The sequence below is a fragment of the Argentina silus genome (genome assembly GCF_951799395.1).
Source record: "Argentina silus genome assembly, chromosome: Y".
Lineage (NCBI taxonomy): Eukaryota > Metazoa > Chordata > Actinopteri > Argentiniformes > Argentinidae > Argentina > Argentina silus.
Genome location: NC_139654.1, coordinates 28947321 through 28962701, shown reverse-complemented (window position 1 = coordinate 28962701; position 15381 = coordinate 28947321). Strand labels below are relative to the sequence as shown.

At 48.1% G+C, this 15381-nt stretch overlaps 1 protein-coding gene across 1 annotated transcript; it reads left to right on the top strand.

Moving 5' to 3' along the window:
- Positions 1–9351: 9351 nt before the first annotated feature.
- Positions 9352–10856, top strand: LOC310823839 (uncharacterized protein; the record flags this gene model as incomplete). The annotated part of the gene is made up of 2 exons (XM_083696713.1): positions 9352–9516; positions 9846–10856. The coding sequence occupies 2 exons, from the start codon at positions 9352–9354 to the stop codon at positions 10854–10856; spliced, it is 1176 nt and encodes a 391-aa protein (XP_083552839.1).
- Between the last annotated feature and the right edge of the window lie 4525 nt (positions 10857–15381).

Below are 15381 nucleotides of genomic sequence, written 5' to 3'. Positions count from 1 at the left end.
ATCCCACGGAACAGAATTAGATTTACTTGCTCACGTGACCATCCATTTAAGAATCGGTTTGCTTCCTATCATTGGTAGGCTACAGTATCTATTCCACTGCTACATTTTAGGCTATTGCAATCGGAAAACATCGATAACATTGTGATAAAAGAAAGCGGTTCATGTGACATGAGAGATACCTTTTTGTGTAGGGGGATGATTTAGAGCTGTTGGATGACACAATACATTACCATCAATGTCAAAAGAGTAATTCCACATAATTATTTTCTTGCAACATAATATAGTCATATAAAGTTGCAGGTTTTGGTTTGGCATACTGTATGAATGTATTGTAAAGAAGGGCGGGGTAGAGCAGCTTGCCCTAAGCGGGTATCAAACTCACAACCTTCTAACTAGACAGTTAACTCCCTTGGTGGAGCTGCTAACGGGCCTTACACAGGGTTGTTACACTATCCCCTCCGTTCGGGAGAGCATGCCCTCACGCTTCACTATATCGAGGCCCTCATGTGGACACGCCTCTCCGATGGCCTCAGAGGCTGACACCAGTGTAGCGAATGGCGGGGTAGAGCAGCTTGCCGTAAGCGGGTATCGAACTCACAACCTTCCGCTTACAAACCGACCAAGAGAGTTAACTCCCTTGGCGGAGCTGCTAATGTGCCTTACACAGGGTTGTTACAGTTCTTGTAAGGTGCCTAGGAGAGCTTTTTGTAGGTCTACTCTCTTCTCTGACCTGAATTGCCTCTGCATCTTTGTGAACAGTGCAATGAAATTGTATTGTGCATTGGATTTGTATCGTAGTACGTATTTGTGTTCTTAATTGTTTTCCGTTAGGTGTCCTCTTTTCTCTTCAACATTGTTTGTGTGTGTGTGTGTGTGTGTGTGTGTGTGTGTTTATTCTTGCGTTGTCTAATCAGCCTGGGCCTGCACTCACTCTTCTCATTTCCCTGACAGTGTGCGTGTTCGTGCAGTGGTGATGACACGTGATGACTCCAGTGGCGGGTGGGTGCCCCTAGGAGGTGGTGGCCTCAGTCACGTGGTCATATGTAAGGGGCGGAGACATGAAGGCATGGGGTGGAGAGAATACGTCATACGTGGAGAGCGGCTGCGCGATCGAGCAGTGAGTGTGTGCGTGTGTGCGTGTGTGTTATGCCTGTCTCTAGTGCCATGTTGTTTCTCATGCCACCTGAGGAACATGACTGTACCTTTATGTGTCTGTACTTTATGTGACCCCCCTACCTTCCTCTCTGTCTGTATAGCCGGTTCTGGATTGCGCTGTGCAGAGGGGACTGGTGTACAACAAAGTGAACCCCATCTTCCATCACTGGCGTGTGGAGGACCGCAAATTTGGCCTGACTTTCCAGAGTCCTGCTGATGCCATCTCCTTTGAGCGAGGGCTCCAGAGCATTATTGACAAGCTGGACAGAGGTAGAGCATGGGGAGATGGACAACATTGACAAAATTTGACAACTTTTGGATTATGTCTCTTTTCTCTTACACCAAGAAATGTTCTCAAGATTGATCCATGCCAGGTTTTCTTACCTCAATACTCCTGCTTGGAAATAGCTATACTTGACAATAGCACATGCAATTTGAATATTTACATGTTATCTAAAGACCTGACACAGCATGTAGTTTTGTGCTTGGCTGCCCTCTTTAGCCACACAGAAAATTTGAAAAATGTTCATGGGTCATTTCGTAAATGAGTGGGTCAAAGTATGACATTAGGATAAACATTTCAAAGTGGTTTAATACAGATAAAAAAAAAGTTTTAGTACGTAGCTTAGGATGTCTATTTTCAGGATGTCTAGTTTCCTTATATGCAGAATTGAACTTGGACAAGTTGTCCTAAGTGTGACAACATCCACATTAATATTCACATGAAACAGGCTACTGTGCAACAATTGAAAGCGAAAACTTAAAGTATACTTAACTATTATATTTCTTGTACTCTTGAGTTTAAATATACTAAAGTATATTAATTGATATTAAAATGACTCATCTTAAATTGTAAAAAAGTTGTATTTAATATACTGAAATTGTAAATTATGTAGGTTTTAAGCATATTAAGTATACTTGAAATATGTTAAATTGACCCCTGTTTATTCATATTTAAGTATGCTTATAATAAGTCTATCTGAAATGTACTTTCAACACACTTAGCATGTAATTTTGGTCATATTCAAAGCGACTGTCAAATAGTATGAAGTATATTATAATTGAATTATAATATCATAATAAATAATTAATAATGTGTCACTAGCATATTTCTGTGTATACTAGAAGTACACTTAAAATTAGATAGAAAACACATTGGCATTTACAGTATGTACTTTTAATATTACTTTTAATATTCAACCTTTATTAACGCATGAAGTCCCATTGAGGTTGAGGGGAACATGACATGTCATTCTGTAACTCTTGCAGCAGGTCAACTGCCAAGCAAGGAGGCCCATAGGCTTCTGACTTAGTGCAAGTCTTGGTCCTAATTATGGTCCTAATTATTTGCAGTTATGGTTAGCAACTTAATACACATAAGTGAGGGATAGGAGGAATGGAAGTATACAAAACTGAAGGGTAACACTGTTAATACAATCCAATCTCAAAATGAGCATTGAATCCAATATATCACCAAACTGTAAACGTTGTTGTTAACAAAAGCTTACATTTGAGATAGGAATGCTGGGTAATATGTGAATTACATGAAATATACTAAAAGTATATTAACATTATATTCTAAACATACTTCATTTCATATTTTTTATTGGGATTTCTTCAGGATGTTTTTGTTCAAAGCTGTTGCTGAGATGGTTTACTCATGGCCCAAGAAGACCAAGACATATGTAAAGTTGAACGTGACGTTCTTCTCAAGTGAAATAAATGTATTTAATTAATTGTTGTCACCATGTGCTTTCTAGATTTTCAAATTACATTCCAACCCTGCTGGAAAAAACTGCTTAAACCAGCATAAGATGTTCTTGCCAGTGACATTATAACAATCATCCTTAATCTGCTTTAAAAGGAGGTATAGCAAAAAAAGAACGGGAACGAAGTCGGTGATTTGTCAAAATGTAAATAATATGTATTTTCAAAAACCCAAAACAAAACACTTTCAACACAAATGGTATAGTTTTAGTGAAGACAAAAATAACAAAAACCCACAAATTATACTACTTCAATACATATATAACCCAAACAATAAACTCATAAGCTCTTTCAATGTCCACAATCTTTATGTCTCTTTTCAAGTGTCTTTTAGATCCTATTTAGTTCCTTAGTTGATAATGTCTTTCAAATACTAGTTCCTAAAAAAAAGAAAAGTAGACCAGCTAAGGATGATCATAGAAAAAGGTTTGCAAACAAAATCGATCTCACCAGGGACAAAGGAGACGCGCGTCCACATTCATAAACTTTCTTCTGCGATCCGGTCAATGGAATCCAAAACTCCAAGCAATGCAAAGGAAATAATTCAACAGGTATTAGTCTAACCACGATCCCATTTGTAACACATTTGTAATCCACAAAGGAACAGTGATCAGCAGGCCGCAGTCTTCTATTCTATGTTTAAAGCTGGCGCCTGGGAGGTTGGCCTGATGCCATTGTCTCCCAGGTATTCACAAACACACCTCTCCTGCACCCTCTATTCATAGAACTCTCAATGCTCAGCTCGACGGTACTCAAATAAAGTCTCATTCTTGTTAGGGTGCTAGGTAGTGTGAGGGACCCAAGTGCGGAGAGATACTCAGACACAGGCGTGAATACTAGAGACAGGGGTTTTAATACAAAAGAGGGGAATGGGGTACAAAAACGGCAAACTGCAAAACAAAGGTGGAGAAAGCAAGCTCCGCTAAATAAGGTACACACTTCAAGTGGAAAATACTGGGTACAGGGTTATCACGGGGACCAACAATACGGACGGGCAGACAGGGTACTCACAACAGACGGGGAGAATCTTGGACGAAGACATGGGGAACACACAGGCTATTTATACAAACAGGGGGCAGAACACACAGGTGACATGATTCAAGGTAGATTAGGAGGCACTGACCCATATAGCCAGAGGAGGGCGCCAGAGTCACCAGACAGCAACCTCAGGCGTGACAGTACCCCCCCCCCGACGAACGGCAGCAGCCGTTACTTAGGTGCCCCAGGATGCAGGCGGCGGAAGTCAGTAATAAGGGCGGGGTCCAGTATACTCCGCCGGGGCACCCAAGTCCGTTCCTCCGGGCCATACCCCTCCCAATCTACCAGGTACTGCAGCCCCCTCCCCACCCGTCTACACCCCAAAATCCGGTCCACCGTGTAGACTGGCTGTCCTCCGATGAGACGAGGTGGGGGAGCAGGGCGGGGAGGGGGGGCCAGGGGGCAAGAGATGACAGGCTTGAGGAGGGAGACATGAAAGGTCGGGTGAACCCGCATGGAGGGGGGGAGCCGCAGCTTGTAGGCGACCGGGTTCACCCGCCTAATGATCTGGAAGGGGCCCACGAAGCGGGGGGACAGCTTCCGGGACTCGACCCGGAGGGGAAGGTCCCGGGTCGAGAGCCACACCTTCTACCGGGGCCGGGTAACACTTTCAGTTGGCCTGGAGCTGGGACTTGGCCGAAGCCCTCTTGAGCGCCGCCCACACCCGTCTCCAGGTCCTGCGACACCGACTGACCTGGGCCTGGACCGAAGGTACCTCTGCTTCCTCCTCTTGCTCAGGGAACAGGGGGGGTTGGTAACCGTACTGGCACTGGAAGGGGGACAGGCCAGTGGAGGAGCAGAGGAGGGTGTTGTGGGCGTACTTGGCCCAGGCCAGTCGCCGGCTCCAGGTCGCAGGGTTCCCGGAGACGTAGCACCTCCAGGTCCTGGTTGACGCGCTCCATCTGCCCGTTGGACTGGGGATGGAATCCGGACGAGAGGCTGACGGAGGTGCCGAGGCTGTTGGCGAACGCCTTCCAGAACCTGGAGGCAAACTGGGGACCCCGATCCGACACCACGTCCTGGGGGAGACCGTGGATCCTGAAGACAGGGCAGCTTGGGAAGGGGGATGAAGTGGGCCGCCTTGGAGAACCGGTCCACCACTACCAGGATAGTGGTGAACCCGTCGGAGGGGGGAAGGCCTGAAATGAAGTCCAGGGAGATGTGGGACTAGGGACGCTTGGGGATGGGAAGGGGCCGGAGGAGACCCGCCGGGGCCAGACGGGGGTTCTTGCTGCACACCGCACACGCTGCCACCCCCTCTGCCGTGGGCCACCAGAACCTCCTCCGGATGAATTCCAAGGTCCTGGCGGCCCCTGGGTGATCCGTGAGGGAGGACGCATGTGCCCAGAGGAGCAGCCGCGCGCGCACGCGCGCAGCCTTGGGAACGTAGAGTCTCCCCGGCGGGCCCCCCCCGGGGTCGGGCTCCCGCCCCAGGGCCGCTCTGACCACCCTCTCGATGTCCCAGGACACAGGGGCGAGGATGAGCGCCTCCGGAACGATGGGGTCGGGGGTCTCCACCAGGTCCACCGGGTCGAACTGACGGGAGAGGGCGTCCGGTTTGACGTTCTTCGCCTTTGGGCGATATGAGATGGTGAAGGTGAACCTGGTGAAGAACAGCGCCCACCTCGCCTGACGGGAGTTCAACTGCTTGGCCCCCCGGATATACTCCAGATTCTTGTGGTCCGTCCACACTTCAAACGGCTGGACGGCGCCCTCCAGCCAGTGCCTCCACTCCTCCAACGCCAGCTTGACCGCCAGCAGCTCACGGTTGCCCATGTCGTAATTCCGCTCTGCTGGGGACAGTCGACGGGAGAAGAAGGCACAGGGATGGACCTTCCATCCTAAAAATTGGCGAAACCCAGGAACCCCAGGAGTCCATGCGCAGCTCCCCCCTGGAAACGATGAATCCCAGGAAGGAGACTGTCTCCTGGTGAAACACGCACTTCTCCGCCTTGACAAAAAGTTGATGGCGGAGAAGACGTTGCAGGACCTGGCGAACGTGCAGCCTGTGTTGGGCCAGGTCCTTAGAAAAAATGAGGATGTCGTCCAGATAGACGAAGACAGAGTGGTCCAGGAGATCCCGAAGGACGTCGTTGACCAACGCCTGGAAGACCGCCGGGGCGTTGGCCAATCCAAAGGGCATGACCCGGTACTCATAGTGGCCCCTCGGGGTGTTGAACGCAGTCTTCCACTCATCCCCCTCCCGGATCCTCACCAGGTTGTACGCGTTGCGTAGGTCCAGCTTGGTGAAGCCCCGGGCCTGCTGCAGGGATTCGAAGGCCGATGTCATCAGGGGGAGTGGGTAGCGGTTCTTCACGGGGACGGCATTCAGGCCCCAGTTGTCGATGCAGGGCCGCTGTCCTTCGTCCTTCTTGGCCACGAAGAAGAACCCAGCACCCGCCGGGGACGTGGAAGGTCGGATGTGTCCCGCGGTGAGCGCCTCCTCGATGTACTCCCTCATGGCCAATGTCTCAGGTCGGGACAGGGAGAACAAGCGGCCCCTAGGAGGCGTGGAACCCGGCAGGAGGTCGATAGCGCAGTCGTAGGACCTGTGGGGTGGCAGGCTCTTGGCCCGTGACTTACTAAAGACCTCCGCCAGGTCCCAATACTCCGGGGGAACACCGGTTAGATCGGGAACAGGGGAGGTGGGTGGCAGTGGGTGGGGAATGGGGGTAAGGGAACCGGATGGACAGGGGTGGACGGTCGATCCTACCCCCAGAACAACCTGCCCGGTGGCCCAGTTAATCCGGGGGTTGCTGGAAGCCAGCCAGGGGTGACCCAGGACGAGGGGGCAGTCAGGAGTCTCAATGATGAAAAAATGGGCCTCCTCCCAAGGGGCCCCCTCGACCTGGAGGCGCACGGGGATAGTGCGCTGGGTGATGAGGCCAGCCCCCAGGGGCCGACCGTCCAGAGCCCGGACCGGGATGGGCTCCGCTAGCTGGAAGAGCGGGACTCCCCATCCAGCCGCCAGGCTCGTGTCCATCAGGTTCCCCGCTGCTCCAGAGTCGACCAGGGCGAGGACCCTCTCTGGGCCGGAGCCCCACTGCACTGCGATCCAGAGAAAGGTCTGGGAATCTCCAGGCATGGAGGGTGGATCCCGTCCCGCTAGCACCCCCCCAGATACTAGCGGGACCCTGCGTTTCCCGACTTCTCCGGGCAGGCAGGTGCGCTACCCTAACCCTAACCCTAACCCAACTGCATGGGCTGTATGGAGAGGTCGATGAGGTCGTCCAATTGCTCCGGGAGCTCTCTGAAGGCGAGATCGTCCTTCATCACCTCCGCGAGCCCCTGGGTGAAAAGGACGACCAGCGCGCTCTCCTCCCAACCTGCCTCCCTCGCCAGGGTCCTGAACTCCACGGCGTAGTCCGCCACGGAGCGCTCACCCTGCTGACAGGCCGTGAGGCGACGACCGGCCTCCTGCCCCGACGCCGCCCGGGAGGTGTCGAAAACCTTCCGTATCTCCCGGGTGAAGAGAGTGACGTCGGAGCATGCCGGTGTCTGACGCTCCCACTCGGCCGTAGCCCAAGAGAGAGCCCGGCCCGTCAACAGGGTGATGATGTATGCCACTGTGGAGCGCTCCGTGGACAAGGATGAGGGCTGCAGACTGAACACCAGGGAACATTGGGTGAGAAACTCTCTGCAGCCCTCCGGACGTCCCCCGTAGCGCTCAGGCGGGGGTAGGCGCGGCTCCCGTGCTGGGGTCTGGGGAGCTGGAGCAGGCGGTGTCAGTGCGGGTGCAGCGGCGGCCTCCTGAGCCTCCGACATGGAGCGGACCATGAGGGTAAGTTGGTGGAGGCTCTCGGCCACCTGCTGCATCCCCTGCTCGCTGGGTCCATGATGGTCCGAGATTCTGTTAGGGTGCTCGGTAGTGCGAGGGACCCAAGTGCGGAGAGATACTCAGACACAGCGTGAATACTAGAGACAGGGGTTTTAATACAAAAGAGGGGAATGGGGTACAAACAAACACGGGGAGCAAACGGCAAAACAAAGGTGGAGAAAGCAAGCTCCGCTAAATAAGGTACACACTTCAACAAGTGGAAAATACTGGGTACAGGGTTATCACGGGGACCAACAATACAGACAGGGTACTCACAATAGACAGGGAGAATCTCAGACGAAGACATGGGGAACACACAGGCTATTTATACAAACAGGGGACAGAACACACAGGTGATATGATTCAAGGTAGATTGGGAGGCACTGACCCGTATCGCCAGAGGGGGGCGCCAGAGTCACCAGACAGCAACCTCAGGCGTGACAATTCTATATTTCACTCTGAATGGAATAATTTCAACCCCTGACAGAGACTTAGCTTTTGTCTCTTAGTGATTCTCCTATAATCATATTTATTTGTGCACTGTTATATAGTTTAATGTCGCAGTGTCACAACATGCTGGTCTATGCTTTTAAGCAGGACAATCTGTTGTGTTTTTTTTTACTGAGCTGCCCTTGGCCAGGTCAACTGTCTGGTTAAATAAATGTTGAATTCAAACATACTTTCAAGAGGTATATTAGATTGAAAATAACAGAACTTCATATGTCCTTTTTGGAAATGTACTGAAATACAAATGAGAGGAAATTAAATTCAAGTAGACCTTCAAAAAGTATATTTGATTACAATGAATAGGACATTTATCTCAAGTATACTTTTTGTCTGTACACTTAAATACAAATGAGAGGAAATAGTTGCAAGTACACTTTACAGCATGTTAATCTCAAGTATACTTTTTGGAAGTTCAACATTAATATATTTGAAGTATATTAAGTACACATTAAATCGATTTTAATTACATTTAAGTATACTTTTTTCCCCGCTTGGGACTGCAATAATAATAAACTAATGAATAAATAAATAATCCAATTCATATTTCAATGAAAAATTATAATCTAACAAGAAAATAGAACGCTGCCAGTATGTATGAGAAACAGGATTGGCTCCAGATTGCTTTTTTATGTGGGTTTGTCACAGATCACTGTGCAGATGAGGACTGACAACCGAATGTAGGTGTACTGTGTTCTTTCTCTACACTGCACGTTTCATATAAAGCCACTTGGTTTCTGTGTGATCCAGGCTCTGACTCGCCTTCCTCCTCCACCCCAGAAGACGGAGACACAGAGGATGATGGTCAAGCAGTGAGTGTCTTTACCCCTTTATCTGCGTTGTTTGAACACAAAATTGAAGTACTTTTGTATATGAATACCATCCCTATATACATTGTCAATTCTGTGTTGTCACATAATTGTCTGAATATTTGTTACATGCAGAAGGGACAAAAGCCTGCATGGCTCCAACAGTCGAGAGTTCAAGCCAACAGCAACAGTATGTGTTGCTGTTGGCTTGAACTCTCGACTGTTGGAGCCATGCAGGCTTTTTTCCCGTCTGCATGTGTGATGACTTGTAGTCTGTGTCAGTCTCAAACAGGCAGTGAGTCATCATCCAACAGCAGGAAGGAGATGCTTCCCAAACCCATCACCATAGTGACCTGCGAGTCGTCCTCCACCTGCTTTGTGCGTTCGGAGCCAGGGTTTGGAGCCAGCCATGCTGCCACCACTCAGGTAAAGACGCTCATCTGCTCAAATTCAATCATTACATTTTATGTGGATGGAGAAAATGGGATAAAATGATCATGTTTGAAAGGTACACTCTTGTCTTTAATACAATATATTGTCTGGAGTTGGCATTGGAATTTTTTTTTCCATTTCTTGAATAGAGAAATATGTGAGAGGCTTGTAATTGACAGATATTGGGATTGTGAATGCAAATCCAGGGTGTTTCTTCCTCAGTGTTGAGCACTGCTCTTGTCTTGATGGTGTTACAGATTGCTATAATGCTCCCATTGCTGATACTCTGCTATAGTTTTTGCTTATCTCACTCCTTTTCACAGATCCACACTAGGCCTGCGCAGCACCAGCTCTCACCAGGAACTGCTGTGTTAAATCCCCCAGCACCCCCACCCCCTTCCCCTGCTCCCCCAATCCCGCCGGTGGGGCCCCCTGCTTCATTACCCCTGTCTCCCCTCTCCCCCTCCATCTCTCTGATGGAGGAGGGAGACCTGCACAGTCTGGACCCCTGCAAGGACCTGTGGGGCTCCCGAGGTTATGAGGACTATCGGCGGGCAGGGGCAACAAGGACCATGGTGGGGGGGCTGACCGGTGGTGTGGTAGTGGGAGGGGGGGGCAGTCTGCAGGACAAGTCAGAGCTGTGTGTAGTTCGCTTTGAGAAGGAGCTGGCTGGGGTGGAAACAGCAGGCTGTGAGGTGACAGTGACCCTTGATAGTAAAGGTTCCCAGCGCCTGTCCTCATCTTCGCCCACCTGCATGTCCATGCCCAACGCTGTGTCAGGGGGGTCCTCAGGCGCCGGGTCGCCCCAGGAGACAGGTAAGGGCTCGCCCTCTCCCTGCTGCATCCACACTTCCCTGGCCACACCCCGATCAAGGACTCGCAAGCGAGGGGGAGGGGCTGGCAGTGGAAGCGACTCTAGGGGCGTGACTATCTCCCCTGACGAAGACAGTCCATGTCCCCAGGGCTCCTCGCCGTGCTCGTCACGCTGCGTGTACTGCCGCTCAGTCTTCAGCGCCTCAGAGAACGGGCGGGGCCGCTGCCGAGATGCCCCGGACCCTGCCCTGCACTGCCTGCGCCAGTGGACCTGTGTGTGGTGTGCAGAGAGTCTGCTCTACCACTGCATGTCGGATTCTGAGGGAGAGTTCTGGGAGCCCTGCTCGTGTGAGGACTCACTGGGGGGGCACCCACACCCCCTCTGCTGTGCCCGCTGGTTGGCCCTCCTGGCCCTGTCGCTCTTCGTGCCCTGCATGTGCTGCTACCTGCCCCTGCGTGCCTGCTTGCGGTGTGGGGAGAGGTGCGGCTGCTGTGGGGGAAAGCACAAGGCGGTACGATGAGGCCAGGCAGTGGGAGGGTCCCTGGACCAAGGGGGTTTAGACAGTGGGATGAGTAAGCATAGGGACTAGGGATGAGCACAATGGGAGACACAGTGATCTCAGTAGATCCAAATCTCTTACATAGCCCTCCATGGCTCCATGACCTTCCACTGCATTCCGCTCTTTCTCTTTTCAACCTGGACCCTTCTTCACTGGTCCATTTCTGCAGGAGATGCATTGCACACAGACCCAGGCTCTGTGGGATTCACCAGGAGCCTTCATAGTGAATGATTTACTGAGGATTGGCTGGTCTGGGTTTAGGGGTCAGACTACTGTAGGAGGAGGGGGAGACTGCCAAAGGCAATGATGTGTACACTGTTTCACACTGTTACAATGTTGTTGTTTTTTTTGGGGGGGGGTTAGGGTTAGGGTCAGGGGGGGACACAGAAACAAAGAATATATATATATATATGTGTGTATATATATATATATATATATATATATATATATATATACAGTGCCCTCCATAAGTATTGGAAAGAGGAAGCATTTAGTCTTCTCTTAGCTCTATACTCCAACAGTTTGGATTTGAAATCAAACGATGACTATGGGGTCAAAGTAGAGACTTTCAACTTTAATTGAGTGTTTTCTTTTTTCAGATTGGTTTCACCATTTCAAAATTACAACCTTTCTTTTACATAGGCCCCTTATTTCAGGGCACCAAAAGTATTGGAAAATTGGCTTGACAGGTGTTTCTGGTGAGTTGGGTGTGTTCCGTCGCATCATGTGTGCAGGCATAAGAGAGCAGTCTAGTATTGATTCTAGGCTTTGCATTTGCCATTTTACCTGCTATTGGTGTCTGTCAACATGAGGACCAAAGAGACGTCAATGAAGTCAAGGAAGCCATTATTAGGCTGAAATATCATAACTTAGACATACCAAAATCAAGTTTGTAACATCATTAAAAACGAAAGAAGGCACTGGTGAGCTCAGTAATCGCAAACAGGCTGGTAGGCCAAGGAAGACAGTGGATGACTGAAGAATGCTCACCATAATTAAGAAAAAACCTGAAACAACTGTCCCACAGATCAGGAACACTTTCCAGGAGGTAGACGTGAATGTGTCAGACACTACCATTCGCAGAATACATCACCAGTCGAACTACACTAGTTATTCTCAAAAAGGATGGTCAGGTTAGTTTGCTAAAAAGTACCTAAAAAGCCTGCAGAGATCTGGAAAATGGTCTTGTGGACAAATAAGACTAATATTATCATGTACCAGAGTGATTGCAAGAGGAAAGTTTGGGAAAAAAAGGATCTGCCCAAGATTTACAGCATACCACCTCATCTGTAAAACATGGTGGAGGGGGTGCTATAGTTTGGGCATGTATAGCTGCCAAAAGCACTGGCTAACTAGAAACAGCTTGTCTGCTCGAGTACAAGCAAATGTACCTCCAATTTCATTGGATGGCACTTCATCATACAGAATATACCCAGCATCTGGTGGGGTTAATGAGTCGCAGACTTCAGGCAGTTATTGCATGCAAAGGATTGTCGACCAAATACTAAACATGAGTACTTTATTTGGACATTATAGGATTTTTTCCAATACTTTTGGAGTCCTGAAATAGGATAGTATGTTTAAAAAATTTATTTTCTAAATGGTGAACCCAATCCGAAAAAAACAAACATTGAATTAAAGCTGAGAATCTCTACTTTGACCCCATAGTAATTGTTTGATTCCAAATCCAAACTGTTGGAGTATAGAGCTAAAAGAAGACACATGCTTCCTCTTTCCAATACTTATCGAGGGCACTGTATATATGATTGTTATCATTTTGATTGGTATATTTTATTAAACGTAAAGACAGAACCCCCCATAACATACATTCACCAATATTAGATATGGGGGAGTTTGTGATTTTTGTTATATGACCTATTTATCAATGGTATGAACACATATCAAGTCCCAGAGATTGTGTTCAGTATTTAGACCACTTGGGGCAATTGCTGTGTCACCTAGCATCAGGCTAGCTGCGCTTTCGAGCGTGTTCTCAAAATATGGTCAATTACAGGTTTACACCACAGCTGTATATGAGCTTCATCGTGATTGCTCTGTCAAATCAATCCTGTGTTTAGCTGACTCGCAGGAAAACTGTCTGGAGATAGGAGACTTGAATCTAAGTGCGCTCTTCTTCATTTTATTGTCAGAATGCAACCATGCATGCTGCCGCCTTTCGGTAGGAGTACACAGAGCACAAGATGGATTGCATTATTTTTGTCTTTCTCTTTCACACAATAATCAACATATTTATAAGTATACTGAAGTACATATTTAAGGATATGACATATTTTTCTAAGTATACTAAAGTACATACAGTGGGGGAAATAATTATTTGATCCCCTGCTGATTTTGTTAGTTTGCCCGATTACAAAGAAATGAGCGGTCTATAATTTTTATGGTACTTTTATTTTAACAAATACAGACAGAATATCAACAAAGAAGTCCAGAAAAAACACATTATATAAAGTTATAAATTCATTTGCATTTGATCGAAGGAAATAAGTATTTGATCCCCAAGCAAAACATGACTTAGTACTTGGTGGAGAAACCCTTGCTGGCAAGCACAGAAGTCAGACGTTTCTTATAGTTGGTCACCAGGTTTGCACACATCTCAGGAGGGATTTTGGTCCACTCCTCTTTACAGATCCTCTCCAAATCCTGAAGGTTTCAAGGCTTTTGCTTGGCAACTCGAAGCTTCAGCTCCCTCCACACATTTTCTATAGGATTAAGGTCTGGAGACTAGCTAGGCCACTCCATGACCTTAGTGTGCTTCTTCTTGAGCCACTCCTTTGTTGCCTTGGCTGTATGTTTTGGGTCATTGTCATGCTGGAAGACCCATCCACGACCCATCCTCAGTGCTCTGGCTGAGGGAAGGAGGTTCTCGTCCAAGATCTTATGGTACATGGCCCCGTCCATTGGCCCCTCAATGCAGTGTAGTCGTCCTGAACCATTAGCAGAGAAACAACCCCAAAGCATAATGTTTCCACCTCCGTGTTTGACGGTGGGGATGGTGTTCTTGGGATTGTAGCATTCAGCATTTCTCTCCCTCCAAACACGAGTCGAATTTTTAGAAAGAAAGAAAGAAAGTCTGTTTATTTGCCATGCAATCAATTCACATCAATTGTTGGAATGGGTCTTTTTGCACACACCCCCCCCGAGACAACACACACGCACTGCACACCCCCCCTCCGAGACAACACACGTGCACACCCCCCCAGGGAGAACAGAGCGCTGGGCTCTGGGCACAGGGTCAGCCAAGTCAGCGCCCCTGGAGCAATTCGGGGTTAAGTGCCTTGCTCAAGGGCACAACGGCAGTGGTAGGGACCTGGATATGCTGCCAGCAACCCTCCAGTCACCAACTCACATCCAGATCCCTCCTGGAGCGGGGATCGAACCAGCAACCTTCCGATTGCTGGCCGGCCTCTTTAACCTCCAGGCTACCTGCCGCCCCATGCCAAAGAGTTCAATTTTGGTCTCATCTGACCACATCACCTTCTCCCAAGCCTTCTCTGAATCATTTAGGTGTTCATTGGCAAACTTCAGATGGGCCTGTACATGTGCCTTCTTGAGCAGGGGGACCTTGCGGGCACTGCAGGATTTCAATCCGTTACGGTGTAGTGTGTTACCAATGGTTGTCTTGGTGGCTGTGGTCCCAGCTGCCTTGAGATCATTACCAAGCTCCTCCCGTGTAGTTCTGGGCTGATCCCTCACCCTTCTCATGATCATCCTTACCCCATGAGGCAAGATCTTGCATGGAGCTCCAGGCCGAGGGCGATTGATGGTTATTTTGTATTTCTTCCATTTTCTAATAATTGCACCAACAGTTGTCTCCTTCTCACCAAGCTTCTTGCTGATGGTCTTGTAGCCCATTCCAGCCTTGTGCAGGTCTACAACTCTTACCCTGATGTCCTTTGAATGTTCTTTGGTCTTGCCCATGGTGGTGGAGAGGTTGGAATGGAAGAGATTGATTCTATTGACAGGTGTCTTTTATACCCATAACAAGCAGAGATTAGGAGTACTTTTCCTAAAGTGACAGGACTAATCTGTGTGCCTCATGGGCATATAACCGGTCTGTATGAGCCAGAATTCTTGCTGGTTTGTAGGGGATCAAATACTTATTTCCTTCGATCAAATGCAAATTAATTTATAACTTTATATAATGTGTTTTTTCTGGACTTCTTTGTTGATATTCTGTCTCTATTTGTTAAAATAAAAGTACCATAAAAATTCTAGACCGCTCATTTCTTTGTAATCGGGCAAACTAACAAAATCAGCAGGGGATCAAATAATTATTTCCCCCACTGTATATATACTTAAATAATATATTTAAGTGCATAGTCAATACATTTTAAGCATACTTAAGTGCAGATGAATATGAATACACTTGAAACATATCTTTCATACATAAATTATATTTGTAATACACTTAAAAAAAAAAGTGTACTTTTTTCTGCTTGGTGGTATTTCCATGAATATGTTTTTT